At 43.7% G+C, this 15,797-nt stretch overlaps 1 protein-coding gene across 3 annotated transcripts in view; it reads left to right on the forward strand.

The window, feature by feature from the left end:
- Nucleotides 1–15,108, forward strand: part of CRADD (CASP2 and RIPK1 domain containing adaptor with death domain) — a 115,260-nt gene extending 100,152 nt beyond the window's left edge. For all 3 annotated transcript variants that reach the window (XM_065414216.1, XM_065414200.1, XM_065414208.1), the window contains exon 4: nt 13,815–15,108. In XM_065414216.1, coding sequence (XP_065270288.1) covers nt 13,815–14,116 — 302 coding nt within the window. In that variant the 3' untranslated portion in view covers nt 14,117–15,108. The remainder of the gene's footprint in view (nt 1–13,814) is intronic.
- The last annotated feature ends 689 nt before the right edge of the window (nt 15,109–15,797 follow it).

The raw sequence follows: 15,797 nt of genomic DNA on the forward strand, positions 1-15,797 counted from the left end.
GGTACAAAAAGCATGGAAAACAAAGGTCCCTAAACAAAACGCCCCCCAAAACTTAAAACCCTCCTAAAAGCTAAAGCAAATCGGAGATCAACAGCCGACTCTGGACAACCTGTGTATAAAACAAAACTCCCGTCCACCTCTTCCCACCCTTCTTCATACGTTACACCCAGGCTTGGCCAGCTCCGGGTACTGCGTGTGTAAGTAAAAAAGTGGGTTGGGGCTTGGGGCACGAACGCTTTCTTCCTTCCTCTAAGTAACATGAAAACCTCCCAGCACTCCGCTGTTATTTTATTAATAAAGCTTTAGACTCAGTCACTTGGTGTGCTCTGTCATCTCCTCCCCTAACAATCCTGCGGCCTCAGCCTAATCACCTGATGCCTCAGGCAAATTGGTAACATAAATCTGTCACAGTGGGTGGGAGTAGAAAATGCTAAATCAGACAGATTGTTCAGGAAAACTGCTTAGCTTTTAGACAGGGCCAGCTCCAGGCACCAGCCGAGGAAGCTGGTGCTTGGGTCAGCAGCTTGTAGGAGGTGGCATTCCGCCCAATCCTAGGGCGGCACGGCCGCTTTTTGTTGTTGTTGTTTGTTGTTCCGCTCCGGCCGCCCTGTAGGGGGCAGCAGCGTGGAGGACGGGAGCGCCCTGCAGCAAGCCCGGCAGGACAGCCCGCGTCCTTCCCTCCCAGCCGACCGGAGCGGTGCGGAGCCCTCCCAGCAGGGGGCACGGTGGGAGGGGCCGCATGGCAGCGCCCCGCTGAAGCCCTGGCCGCCCCCCTTCTCTCTCTCCCCCCGCTCCCTCCCCCTCCCCCCGCTAGCCGGGGCACATCTGCAGGGCAGGGAGTCCCCCTGCACCCTGGCTGCAGCCGTGCCGCAGGTTGGTTTTTTTTTTTTTTTTTTTTGCTTTGCCATTCTGGCCGCCGCGGTTTTTTTTTTTTTTTTGCTTGGGGCGGCCAAAAAGCCAGAGCCGGCCCTGCTTTTAGAAATGGTTAGTGAGGTGCTGCTTTGCTTTTTAATTACTTTTAAAAAAATAAAAAAGAAACACGTTACCAAGGATTCTGAATATACAGTATTTTTGTCATGGTTTTGGTGCATATAATATGTTCCAGGTTTTAATATTCTGGCTGCCACCTTTGAAGCTGCTATGCAATGATTAGCAAGTGAATCAGCTATACCTGAACTTTTAAATAAGCAGATTTTATTAAGCTGAAGTGGAATCCTCCACATTCATAAACTACTCTTAGATTCCAAAATTCTCTGCCACTTTTTGAGCCATTTTTTTTATCATACCAGAAATGCATTTAGCTTTTCACAATCTATTGTTTTCATACAAATATGGAAAGGAAGGAGATTGATAAACTGTCACATTCTAATATCCAACATCATTAAGTGAAATGTATTTACCAATTAGTACAGTAATGCTTGCAATATAAAGATTTTGGCATGGAGTGGTTCAAACTGATAACATAGGGGTGGATCCTGCTCCCATTGAGGCCAGTTTTAAAATTCCAAATGACTTCACTGTTGCAGAATCAGGGCTATAATTTAGTTCACAAATTTAGTAGCATTGTGTTAGCTTCAGATGTATTTACACTAAAAAGACAAAGAACTTCCTATCCTTTCATTCAAAATGTTTTGAAAAATATACTGATACTGGTTATTTATGTATTTGGCATATGAAATCCAGTCAAGCCAAGTCACAGTGTTCTTATCAACAATGTTCAAGGCATGAAGACCTCCAGAAAGTTGAGTCATTTTGCTGGCCTCAACAATGTGTGTCGTGGTTTGTGGCTGCCCACATTGATAGAGTGGACTCTCTCTAAAACACCACCAAAATTCCGCTGCAGCACAAAGTCCATGTCTGGTATGAAATCGGTTCAGAAGGCTTCATTGCCTTCATGGTAAATCAAACCCGGGTTGACATCTAGTGGGGTCAGAGACAAGATCATTATTTGTCACTTTCTCTGTGGACCATGAAACTCTCCACGTGTCCTCTACCATAAGTCCCTCACCTGGTGAACTTATCCACAATGGGTGCTGTGAGGGCAGACAACCATGTGGTGGATTAAACAAGTCTTAATTAACAGTAGATGTGGCATATCATGCAATTTTGTGAAAAGCTTTGCTACGCTTTCCTCTCTGCAAACACTGGGTGGAGCAATGTTGCAGAGAACTGGTAACCATAGTAGAGGATTAGATTTAAGTGTGCCTGAAATAATATGCATGGTGGAATTAAGTTGTACATCAATCATCTTTGTGTGAGACGAATGAGCCTGTACTGGAGCGCAGTACTGCGCCGCTGAATAACAGAGTGCCAAGACTGAAGTGTGTAATGTTTGGGCATTGGCACCCCATGTCATTCCAGCCAGTTTGTAGAGAAGGTTGTTGCACGTTTTGACCTTACTCGCTATATTTGTAAGATGGTCATGATATGTGAGAGTTCTATCCAACATGATGCCTAGATAGTCTGGGTGTGAATTATGCTTTATTCTCTGACCATTAAGAACTATATTCAGCTCTCTGTCCACTTGTGTATGATGTAAGTGGAAGACACCTCACACCAAATGGTGTCTTATTTCCATTTGGTATCAGGCACCACCGACGACAGTAGTTGACCATAGTCTCGTTCAGAACACTTTCAAGTATGTCAAAAAAGTGTGACTGAGTGCCGAGGCATATGTCGTCTGCATGAACAAACTTGTGAGACCCAGTATATGGCAGGTCATTTGAATATAAGTTGAATAATGTTGGAGATAATATTGCTACTTGTGGGAGGCCATTCTTTTGGTGCCTCCAAGCACTTTTTCTATCACTGATATGCACACGGAAATGGCGATTTCTCAAAAACAGAGCCATTGCACATACTAAACAACTTGGCCTAGTTCTAGACAATTTCACCAAAAGGACCACGTGCCAAACCATACCGTATGCCACGGTCAGGTCAAGGAAAACTGACACCAGTCTTCAGCTTATGTTGGAATCCATTTTTGATGGAAGTTGTAAGTGCCAGCACTTGATCACATATACTACAACTGCGGCAAAAACTAGCTTGCTCTGGTGCCAGTATGCTTCCGCAGATGGTGAAATTCTTGCTGAAATAAGATGCTCAAGCACCTTAAAGCAGATGCTTAGAAGTGAAATTGGTTTATAGCTCAAAGGCAAGTCTGGATCTTTCCCAGGTTTCAGCAAGGCAATGACCTTCGCTTGGCACCAGATTCTAGGCAGTCTGGATTTCCGCAGAACTCTGTTGAAAAACCAAACGAGCCATTCCTGAGCTCAAGAACCCAGATGTTTCATGAACTCAGGCACAATTCTATCCTATCCGGGAGCTGTACAGATTTTTAAATTATTTGGCACTTTATCCAATTCCAGACTAGTGAATGGCTCCATCTTACCATCAGCTGGATTACTCCTTCAGAAACATTGCCATTCATCATGTACTTGTCGTTTGACAGCTCTGTCAACAGGAGCTTTGGTGACCTTCAACGGATGACTGGCAATCTGATTTGGAGTAACTGCCAGCCTGATTAGTGCACATGGATATTGAGCCGTACCTAGACGACAAATTAAGCTCCAGCTTTTCCGGCTTGACCACATAAAGTCAAGCGCCACTCTTGCTTCCTCCAATCGAGCCTGGCAAGTGGCATCCAATGATTCTATAAGATGGTCCGCAATCTCCAGATCACCTGACTGCTCATACTGCCTCAGCAAGTCTGCACAGTCCTCGTTCAGATATGGAATGTGCATTGGTCAGAAGCTGTGTGGAATTGTTGCACTTGCAGCTTTAAAAATGGCACAACAGAAACAATGGTTTGCATCTTGCCTGGTGATGATGTTTAATAGGATGGTTACAATGCTCCTTTCTAAGTACTCTGTAAAGGAGTCGCAGTCTGCCTTCTGGAAATTTGATCTAGGCTTTGGTACGCTCCTTATAATTGGAAGATGCATTCCCATCTGAATCAACGCCAGACAATGTTGTCTATATGGAAAATCATTAAGTACAGCACACACTGTTGGCTGTGTGTGATTGGCATACGACATGACCCAGCACAGGTCTGGGCAGTAGTCCCTATTCCAATGTGCTGAATGGAAGGTACCTCGCTGCTTAGGGTCATGGACCAATGCGAGATCATTATTTGTTGCCAACTCCAACAGCTGTTCGCTGTTTGGGGTCTGCAGTCATATAACCCCATTCGCTATGATGACTATTAAAGTCACCAATGTTCATTACTGGATGCTTAAGGTTTGGGAGAACATGTGGGCCCCATGTAGAAGCATTTCAAAGGATATGGCAAACCATATTTTATTTTTGTCTTCCATTTTTATTAGCAGCTTTGATCAATAAGTTACAATAAATAGAAATACTAAATATCATGTCATATGGATACTTGTCAGTGGCTGTGATTTCTGGTACTATACATATTCTGCATTTTAATGACTTTTTTGTTTGCATTCATCAGATTAGAAGCTATCCAGTTATACAGGCTTCATACCATCCTAAATTAATTCAGACATGAAAACAAGGGCTGCAGAGCAAAACTATACCTACAGTATATACCTAACTCAGCAGTATCCCAAACTAGCATACTTTTCTCATTAAAGCCTGTGCTACAGTAGGTTTGAGGGAATGGGGAATAAACAGGTAAGTGCTAACTGAACCTGAAAAGTATTATGCAAGTTTTGGAAGGCTTGTGTTGTTTTCCTCATTCTACTCTTGGTACAGATTCCATATTGCAATATAGTCTGTATATTTAATAGGCCAGACTCAGAGCTTGATCACACTCTACAGCAGACAGTGGAGTTACTCTGGATTTATACTGAGGTGTTACTGAGAAAAGAATCTAGCCCATAGTTTCTGCAGATAGCTTTTCCATCACTAGGGTTTTCCAAAATAGTGATTCCATTCTGTAATTCAAGGAAAAGGGAGTTTCCACTTACAGGTTAGCTAATTCTTGGCAGCAGTTGTGAGACAGGACTACAAGCAGATGTCCTCGTACTGGGTTATGAGGAGTAGGCGAGGCTAAGTAGTGAGTAAAAACCTCTTCCAGGGGAGCAGTGGGGAGAGATTAGGGCAGGGCCTGCCAAAATCTTGCATCATGGACATGTTCTCCCAAGGTGAAGAAATGTTACTCATTGCTCATACATGTAACAGCACAGACAGACAGATTCCTATACACAGCGACACCTGCAGGGGGTTCTGTACCGTCTAAAGATTGTTTTCATCTATATTACTTTAATTGACTTTGATAAGGAAAACTTTCTAACATATCCAACCTGTTTGCCTAAGTTCAAATATTACAGCATCTAAATCCATTTTCCTTGAACCTTGAAATACTTTTCCAAAACCCATTGATGCCAGTGGAAAGACCACCATTGTTTTGAATGGGCTTTGGTTCAGACTCTTCCATCCTGTTAGTAGACAGGGTGGAAAGGGGGTGGTACCTACATACGTAATATCTTCCTATTCCAGAATATATGATTTATTTGGAGCTGTTGCAAAGTGCCATTTTTCTTCCTCCAGCAAGTTTGATGTCTAATTTGCACAATGTCGGAAATTGGGAGATAGCCTGGGTAATTTGTCTGACCGCATCAATGTTGAGCAATTTGAGCCCTTTGAAGTTTAGAATAACTGTAACATCACTGTAATATTTCATTCTCATTGTCAAGTATTTGCAAAGTGCAAAGAAGGGGCTTGGTGCTGTACATAGTACACATTCACTGTGCAGGGCTGCCAAATATCATGCATCTCTCAGGACATGTATCTGACAGTCCAGTCATGCATTCCCGCAGGGCAGCCTTGAGCTCATGCATTTGGATATGCTGCAGGCATTTGCCTGTAGTTCTGCCTGATGGAACGGGGCCAAGAAGGAGCAGCCAGGAAGAGAAGCTGGGAAGGGCGACAGCACAAGAGGGAGGCCTGATACCGGCCTCAGGTTGCCCTCAGTACAAACCAAGCTAAGCTACCCCATCCCCAGCAAAATTCCCTTCCTCCACCCCCCCCCACTGCTTCCAGGGAGCCCCGGAACCTTCTATTCCCCACCACCACCTCTGCCAGGTGTCCCCACCCAGGAGCCACAACACCCTCTATCCCCCGGCCTCCAGAGCTCCCAGCTCACTCTATCCTACCCTGCAACAAGCAGCACAAGCACTTCTTACCTCCCCCGGGGGGTTCCCTGTCTCTGGCACCCAGCACTCTGCTCTGCTGCAGCACCAGTCATCGCAGCACCCCTCTCCCCATGCTTCCCACTCGGATTTTGCTGCCCCCACCCAGCTACCAGCCAGAGCTGCCAAATTCTGTTCCACTCTATGCCCTGAGTTTATAGCTACATGCAAATTATTTGCTATTAGCAACATTCACTCTTTAAATAATTTGTATAATATATCACATCTGGAGCAGGACAGAACCTGGCAGCTTTGTGTGTACCAGTTCAGTACCTGCTGTTAGATCTGTGATGTGTTTCAGTTAAGCAAGTGTATAGGCCTGTAGGGGGTCGCAGGGAGAGCAATTTGGTGTTAAATTCCTTTAAAAAAATGAAATGTGTCTTCTGAGTGTGACGGGCTGTTGGCTCACTCGTTTTGTCAAGTGAGCAGATTTGCTATGGAGGTCACTGAGAGATGAGAAATGTTGAGCCCCAGGCTGCCTTTTTTCTTTAGCACTTTTCAGGGAAGAACTGTGCTCTGAGTGAAGGCCAGAGGATAAAGTCATCAGTGAGACTATTGATACGCTTGCTGTGAACTCTGTGGGAATTACGCACTTCCTAATGACTTCCAACAACCTTGGGAATGGAAGACCGGATCCTTGGCCCTGATGAGTGACACAAACCAGCGCTAAAGCTGACTCACGTGGCCAGCTGGGGAGTCCCCTGACATAAGAAAATCTCAAGGTGGCATAAAGCCTGCTTTGGTTAGCTTTATGCCATCTCCCCTCACTGCCATTGGCATAGGGGATTACTGGAATGCTTCAATGACCCGTGGCTGTTCAATGGCCCCTTTAGGCTGCAGTAAGTCAGAAAAGCCCTGAGGAACAAGGGAATTCACAGGTGGCATCCTGCCATTTTGCCCCACTTAAGGCTGTGCTGTTTGGATTAGTAAGGGAGAGCCATGTTGTGTCTGGGTACGCGTTTATGTTATGTTATGTTTAGATCCTGATTCTATTTGCTTTCTGCTTTCACCAGCATGGTACCATCCTCCTGTCTATGCACTGGTCTGGAAGCTCAGGAACGCTCTCCCCCCCCCCAATCTTGCACCACTAAAGTTAATGAGAGCTTTGCCATTTCAGCATAGAGCGTCTTCACCAGACGCTCTACAGTGGCACAGCTGCATCTAATGTAGACTAGCCCTTAGAAATGGGAGCAGACAGGGCTTTGGAAGGTGTGATCCAATTTGCATGCATCAGGACTGAAAGAAAAGGATTGAGTTTGATCCTTGTTCATTGAAATTTGCTATGTGGCCCCAACACTCACTAGAGCACACTGAAGTAGTATTTAAGGGGAGATACTTTGTAGTTACTACAAATTACTTGTAGTATCTGAACAATATGTTAAAGACTAAGGCCTCAATTTTATAGCAAATTTCACCCTCAACTGAAATGCCTTTGCTTTTGTAAAACAGTAATAATAATAAACCTCAACCCTCTTTTATGTAACTTAGAATTTGTATCTAAAATGGCCTATTTAAATATTTCTCAATAAAGATACAACAATTTTTATATATCTAGATAACATTATCTATCTATCCCAAATGTTCCAATAACTATGTGCTACTATATATGAAAAAGAATCAGCACCGAGTATAGAATGGGACTCAAATAACAATGCTTTGTATTAAATATAACATCTGGCTAACATCCCAGAAACATGTACACCCATATTGGATTAAATGGAAGATTAAAAGATTTCCTGGATGGGTTTTATTTATGAGGATGATGATGATGCTTATTTATTATTAAAGGGCTGATAACATACTGAAGGCAAGATACTTGTGTGATGCTTCCCAGGGGTACGAGTTGCCAGGCATCTCACTACCGCATCTGCCCTTAGCATGAGGAAGCCTTGTCTGTGCCTGGCATGGGTCAGCTCCCCAACACCACCATCAACTCAAACACTCCCCTTTAGTCTTTGCAGGCCCCACTGCTACTCTGCAGAAGCAGCAATAGTCGCTCTCCAAACCTTGAGCCCTCCAATCTCCCTGGAGTGTCCAGCCCCTCGTCCACTGGACACTTGCAGTATACACAGATTCACTGTTTCCAAAGAAACAGTACATCCCGGCTTACCAGATCTACCTTGGATCACCGCTCCTCTTAATGCACCGCAATTAGCAATTAGGGACCTACCAAATTCACGGCCATGAAAAATGCATCACTGGCCATAAAATCTGGGCTCTCCCCCCTGAAATCTGGTCTTTTGTGTGCTTTTACCCTATACTATACAGATTTCGCGGGGGAGACTAGCATTTCTCAAATTGGGGATCCTGACCCAAAAGGGAGTTGCAGGGGGGTTGCAAGGTTATTTTATGGGGGTCATGGTATTGCAACCCTTACTTCTGCGCTGCCTTCAGATCTGGGCGTCTGGATAGCAGTCGCTGTTGGCCAGGTGCCCAGCTCTGAAGGCAGCACCCTGCCAGTATCAGCACAGATGTCAGGGTGGCAATACCATACCATGCCATCTTTACTTCTGCACTGCTGCTAGCAGCTGCTCTGCCAGCAGCAGCTCAGAAGTAAAGGTAGCAGTACCGCAACTCCCCCTAGATTAACCTTGTGGACCCCCCCAAAACTCCTTTATGAGTCAGGACCCCTACAGTTATAACACCGTGAAATTTCAGATTTAAATAGCTGAAATCATGAAACTTCTTATTTTTAAAATCCTATGTCTGTGAAATTGACCAAAATGGACCGTGAATTTGGTAGAGCCCTATTCATAATGACATTAAGTATAAGTTTATTTAACAAAGTACAGAGACTGAAGTAGTAGCAAGTAGAAGTAGTGGAAAGAAATAGTTACCTATAAAACAAAATCATAACGCTCATCCTAAAGTTTAGACTTAATTACTAAGGTATTTTCGTGTCTTAGAGCAATGCTCACCCAAAATCCTTGCAGCGCTTTACAACCAGGCTTGGCTGTAATCCTCCTTTCATGAGACAGACAACCTGTCAGCTTGTCTCCTAGGTGAAGGATGACCGAATGAATTTCTTTGCCCCCCCAGTATGTACCAGTCCCATCTTTTGTCTACTTCCATAAACAGGACACTCCACCTGCTGTATCTGTTTCTTACTATAGATTTTCTCTTTTGTAGATTTCGCAGCTTTTTGACTGGCGCCTTGCTCAGTATGCAAATAGGCCTCCAGTGTGAGGCAGACAATACACAAATGATCAGACAGGGATATAAGTATCTGCTACCTCCTACCTGAAAGGAATATGTCCAAGGTATGTTACCTCTTGGTGACCTCCCTTACTCTAAGACCTTAAGAACATACACCTCTCCCCGATAGAACGCAACCCGATATAACACTGCGGTAAAGCAGTGCTCCGGGGGGGCAGGACTGCGTACTCCGGCGGATCAAAGCAAGTTCGATATAACACGGTTTCCCCTATAACGCGGTAAGATTTTTTGGCTCCAGAGGACAGTGTTATATCGGGGTAGAGGTGTAATTTTCAGTGTAGATACATAACTCCTTAAATATTATCCCTACATACATTTTGCAATGGTTATGGCAACCAGTGGGCTACCGGCTCTCAGTAGAGACCTTTCATGCCACCTTTTGGTGAGTTATCATGCAGATATCTGACCCAGGAGATCCCTGTAAAACCCTATCCAAGCCCTGTGCTTTCTGCTAGTTGGCACCCAGGGTTCCCTGGGTCACAACTAGATGTAGAAATCTGTTTAATATTAGAGAATGGAAGGGCAGGATAACATGTTTTTGTCAAGCCTCCCTGCATAATCACATTTCAATATCCTCAGCATAAAATCATCTTATTGCTAGTGCCCAGAAAATGTAAACAGTTTGGTATGAGAGCAAAGATCACAGGAGGTTGGCAAATAACAGTTCTTTGCGGGGAGGGGAGCAGTCATTTTATATTTAGTACTAAGCATAATAATAACTGTATTACCATGAGATATTATCAGCCAGAGTACAATATAACCATAGTTATACTGTACCATATCTTCTTAATTTTAGTTTTAGTTAAATATTTGTTCACGGAGGGTTCAGATTTTCAGTTATGGAGACAGAAGGCCTTTGATTACCTGCAGAGCTGGGAAGCGGCAGTACAGGCAGTCCCACCAATGTTGTCTCAACCCTTTTCTGGAGAGACCCCCTCTACTGATGAGAGGGTAGTTCAGTTTTCTTACCCATTTCATCCTTGATCCCTTTGCTGAGATTGTCAACAAAAGGCATGACTCAAAGCTTACTGAAGTCAGTTGAAAGACATTGATTAACTTCAGTGGATCAGGCCCAAAGTAATCCACTTTTGCAAACTGATTTGAAATTACGTCCACTGTGATCTGGACTGAGACCACCAATTCATTTCCCATAAGCCACCAAATGGCCATTTGGGGGTCATACTGTTCAGCTAGTACTGACTTGGGCTGGGTTTGTACTGGTGACCTAAGGAAGGCAGAGTAGCCCATTATTAGTCCTCTGTTAACCATCCAACCCCCCAGGGCTCTTCTAGTAGTCTGGAGACATAAAGATGAAAGCAGCCTAAAATATTTTTTAGACAGTAATTATTTCTTTTATTCAAAACAGCTCTTGATAGTGTACATCAGTCTCGAATGACCCAAATGATCTGCAGGCCCTGGATATTTTATGCAAAAAATATTTTACAAGAAACTTTTCATGTAAAGGGAGTGCTGCATTTTCACTATTACTGTGTTACATTGATGGAGACTGTGAGCATGATATTGGAGCTATGAATTAGATTTCACAAAACGGCTCTGCTGTAGGGAACTGGATGCTTATTCATCATTGAGATCAGTAGGCTATAATTAGCGCTCTCTTGGAGGGTATTTATCTTCCATTTTGATGCAATCCCCCAGGCAACAAATTTAGAGGACAAAATTCATTGGCCTGTAGCATCAGGGTGTAATCTCCAGGGACAGTTAGTATCTAAGGATGACTAGGTTTCATAGATATGTTTGCAATACCTTCTTTCTAATTGCATCATTTTCAGTGTAACTAGTATCAGCTGTGACTTTACAGGCAAAAGACTGTGTCTCTGAACAGCACATTGAGATCTAAAATATCCTTTTCAGTTCCTTTGAAATTACTATAAGGAATACTCAAGAAGGCCCCTCGGGTTTACAGGAGGTTTTATGTTCAATTCCTTTAACATTTTAAACACTGTTAACTGGTAGCCTATGCACTTCCTTGGGTAGCTGTATTGGTGGATGGACTATACTGGTACTGTAGTCTGTGACTCTGGTAGTAAAATCTTGCAGTGCATTGGAATTTTTTGAGGTGAGCAATACGTGTCTGGATTTTGGGGGGAGCTTGGACAAAATTCAGAAGCCAGTCGAAAGAATTGTTTTGGGACCATGGGACTGGAAGAAATCCCATGAAAGAGATCTGAGGAAGGCCAGTTGAATGGAACTGGGTCGGGGAAGAGGGATTATGGGAAATAATTTGTAATGGGAAGGAGACTGTGAATAAGGAGAGGCCAGATAGCTGAGTGAGATAGGGTGTTGCAGGTTGGGATTGTGCTGGCAGGAGTGGAGAGGAGACATGGGCAATTTGGTGAAATTGATTAAAAACTGGCTAACTCAGTGGTTCTCAAACTTTTGTACTGGTGACCCCTTTCACATAGCAAGCCTCTGAGTGCGACCCCCTTATACATTAAAAAACCTTTTTTTATATATTTAACACCATTATAAATGCTGGAGGCAAAGTGGAGTTTGGGGTGAAGATTGACAGGTCGCGACCCCCCATGTAATAACCTCATGACCCCTTGGGGGTCCCGAACCCCTGGGCTAACTGCTAGATCTCAAAAAAAAAAAAAAAAAAAAAAAAAGTAACTGTAAATGGGGGATCACCATTCACTGGGAACATTTCTAGTAGGATCCCTCAGGGATCTTTTAATGGCCCACTGTTATTCAATATCTCTATCAGTGGTCTGGGAAGGAACTATAAAATCATTGCTGGCAAAGTCTGCAGATGACAAAAACTGGTGGAATGGTAACTAATGATAAGGACAGGTCAGTTCTACAGAGCAAGTTTGATTGCATGGTAAGCGAGGCTTATTTGAAGTACATATATTTTAATACAACTATATGCATGAACATTAGGTCACACTGAATGTAGATCAGACTCATAGAATGGGGGATTATATTTTGGTAAGCAGCAACACATAAAAGACTTAGGGGTACTTGTAGATCGCCAACTGAACATGAGCTCCCAGTGCAATGTGATCATTGGGCATATAAGCAGGGGAATAAGAAGGGGTATGGAGATTTTACTACCACCGTATAAAGCCGTAGTGAGACCATTACTGCAATACTGTGTCTACTCATCATGGCCACGCTTCAAAAAGGACATTGACAAATTGGAAAGAGATCAGAAATGAGATCTGAGCATGCCTCATAGTGAGACAAAAGAAGCTCAATGTATTTAACTTAAAAGAGGATGATTAAGGGATGATCATGATCTATAAATAACTCCCTGGGGAGAAGGTTTCTGATAGTAGATGGCTCTTTCATCTAACAGACAAAGGCATAACAAGATCCAATGGCTGGAAGCTGAGGCTAGACAAATTTAGACTAAAAGTAAAGCACAAATTTTTAACAGTGAGGTTAATTAACCATTGAAACAAGTTATCTAGGAATGTGGTGGATTCTTCATCCCTTGATGTCTTTAAGGTTGGATATTTTTCTAAAAAATATACTGTAGTTAAACCAGGAATTATGGGCTTGACGCAATTACGGGCTGAAATTCTATGGCCTGTGTTTGTGCAGAAGGTGAGACTATAATGGTCCCTTCTGTCCTTAGCAACTAGGACATAAAATCCAGCCAAAGTTTTCAAAAGTCACTGGTGATTTTGAGTGCCCAGCTTGACACCTTAGAGGGGCCTGCTTTTCAGAAAGTGCTAAACACGCACCCTCTGCTCAGGGATCTCAAGTTAGTCACCCAATATCACCAGTCAGTTTTGAAAATCTTGGCCTCTTAGGGTATGTCTACCCAGCCTGTGACAGCAAGCCTCCCAGCCCGGGCGGACAGGCTCGGGCTAGCAGGACTCGCACTGGCACTCTGAAACTAGCTGTGTAAGCACTGAAGTTGCCGCTCAGGCCCTGAAGCCTAGGAAGGGGATGGAGGGGGCTTCAGAGCCAGAGCTCCAACCCAAGCCACAATTTCAAAGCGCTGTCTACACAGCTCTTTTTGGAGTGCTAATGTGCTGGAACAATTTGTATAGTGGAGGCACAGAGCCATTGAACCAAACTGTAAACGCTGTATATGATGGAAACCACTTCAAACCAGGGGGTGTGGCAGCACCCCCCACGCCCTTATGCTAGTGTGAGCCCTGCTAGCCCAAGTCTGTCAGCCTAGGCTGGGAGGCTTGGTTCCACAGGCTCTGTAGACATACTCTGAGTAGTATCACAATGTCTAGGTTTTTTATTTTCCTAAATCTCAGAGTCCTATAACAAAGTTTGTTTATCACTTTTTTTTGGTAATGAATCCTTCTGTTTTATATATGTTTTGTTCCCTAAATTAATTCAGTCTTTAACCATAAAGCTTAACCCTTTTGTTGAAGCTTCCGGCTGCATTAACCTTGCCTATTTTTTGCCCAAAATATTGCCTAGTGATGTATGTATGTTTTTGCTTTTTTCCAGATGACGGGTTAACTGGAATTCCACCAGACGTTTTGAAGAACCCACCAACAGATCAGCAGATTAACAAACTTGCCAGGAGTCTGGGGCCTGAGTGGGAGCATATTGTACTGTATCTGGGTTTGTCACAGAATGACATCTACAGATGTAAAGTCAATCACCCTCACAATGTGCAGTCACAGATTGTGGCTGCATTTGTCCTTTGGAGACAGCGTTTTGGAATCAAAGCAACAATCCAAAGTCTGCACACCAATCTGATGGCCGGAGAAGTGGATCCTTCTGTGATCCAGCATATGCTTGAGTGAAGTCTTGTTATCGATTGGTGGCTCTTGAGTTTTTTGCTAAATGAAATACATTGGATTCACTGAATCACTTATCAGTGTTCTGATGTCTCTTAATTAGAAAGCAAGGAAATGGCAGACAAGCAGCTTGGTAATTTTATTACTCTGTGTTTCCTTGTAGCTTTCAGTTCTCTGTGGGAGGTTTTGACGTCTCTTATAATTACATGTATGCCAGATTATTTTTTAACAGGCTTTAAGAAATTATCGTTCTTTTTGTTCACTTTTATACTTCTTCCAAATGTTATGTAGTTAAGAAGGCGTTGACGCTTAAAGTTTGCTAGAGTCTTTGCAAGCAGTGAGCCACATCCTGAGAGGTGCTGAGCTAATAGTAATGGGAGGTTGTTGGGCTCAGCATTTCCCTTAGGACTTTGCCCATTGTTATTGTATTATGTAAGAATACTCTAAGGCAGGAGTAGGCAAACTACGGCCTGATCCGGCCTGCCAGCCGTTTTAATCCGGCCCTCGAGCTCCTGCTGGGGAGTGGGGTCTGGGACTTGTCCCAGTCCAGCACTCCAGTTGTGGAGCAGGGTTGGGGGCCGCTCTGTGCGGCTCCCAGAAGCAGCGGTATGGCCTCCCTCCGGCTCCTACACGTAGGGGCAGCCAGGTGGCTCCACTCTGCACACTGCCTCCGCACCAAGTGTCACCCCCCGCAGCTCCCATTGGCCGGGAACTACAGCCAATGGGAGCAATAGGGAGGAGAGGGCCATCTGAACAGTCTGCTGGCTGCCCAGTTTGCCATGGTTTTCTGGACTCCTGGTACCTGACAGTATGGTTTGGTAGAATCAGCTCATTCAGGCCCAGAAGCAATCTGCTGGTATTTTATTTTTAGTCTTCTATAATATAGTCCTGACCTTCAGCCATTCATGATCCTGTTACACCTCACTTGCATCTTAATTAATTATATCCTATGATGGTGTATTAAAGCGTAATTCTATCAACAAGTCCCAAATAAACAATGTAAATCAATTTGAATTTTGGATGTTTTTTATACATATAGATATAGATGTATATAATATTTTGCTGTTTCAAACTGCTTAATTCCAACATACATGTATACGTTCTATTTGAAAACAATCTGAGTGCGGCTTATGTATATGGGATTGTGTGAGCATAAAGATAATGGGCTAATTCAGCCAAATGTAGCCTGGAAAGGGGAAGTGCAACTCCTGGAGGAATTTCTGGGCCAAATCCAGAAGTGATATAAACAGTGGTGTTAGCTACATGTTAGGTGTACGTGGCAAAAGAGGGTAACATACACTTGCTGCATCCACTCTGGTGCCCTAAGCAAATAAAACTTAGACAGGGAGCAGGAGAAGTTACTAAGGCCTGGTCTACACTACACCTTTAATTCGGATTTAGTGGCTTTAATTCGAATTAACTCTGGAACCGTCCACACAACGAAGCCATTTAATTCGAATTAAAGGGCCCTTTAATTCGATTTCTGTACTCCACCCCGACGAGCGGAGTAGCGCCAAAATCGAATTTGTCAATTCGAATTAGCGTTAGTGTGGCCGCAATTCGATGTTATTGGCCTCCAGGAGCTATCCCACAGTGCACCATTGTGACCGCTCTGGCCAGCAATCTGAACTCGCATGCACTGGCCAGGTGGACAGGAAAAGCCCCGGGAACATTTGAATTTCATTTC

Source organism: Emys orbicularis, chromosome 1, assembly GCF_028017835.1.
Source record: "Emys orbicularis isolate rEmyOrb1 chromosome 1, rEmyOrb1.hap1, whole genome shotgun sequence".
Taxonomy (NCBI): domain Eukaryota; kingdom Metazoa; phylum Chordata; order Testudines; family Emydidae; genus Emys; species Emys orbicularis.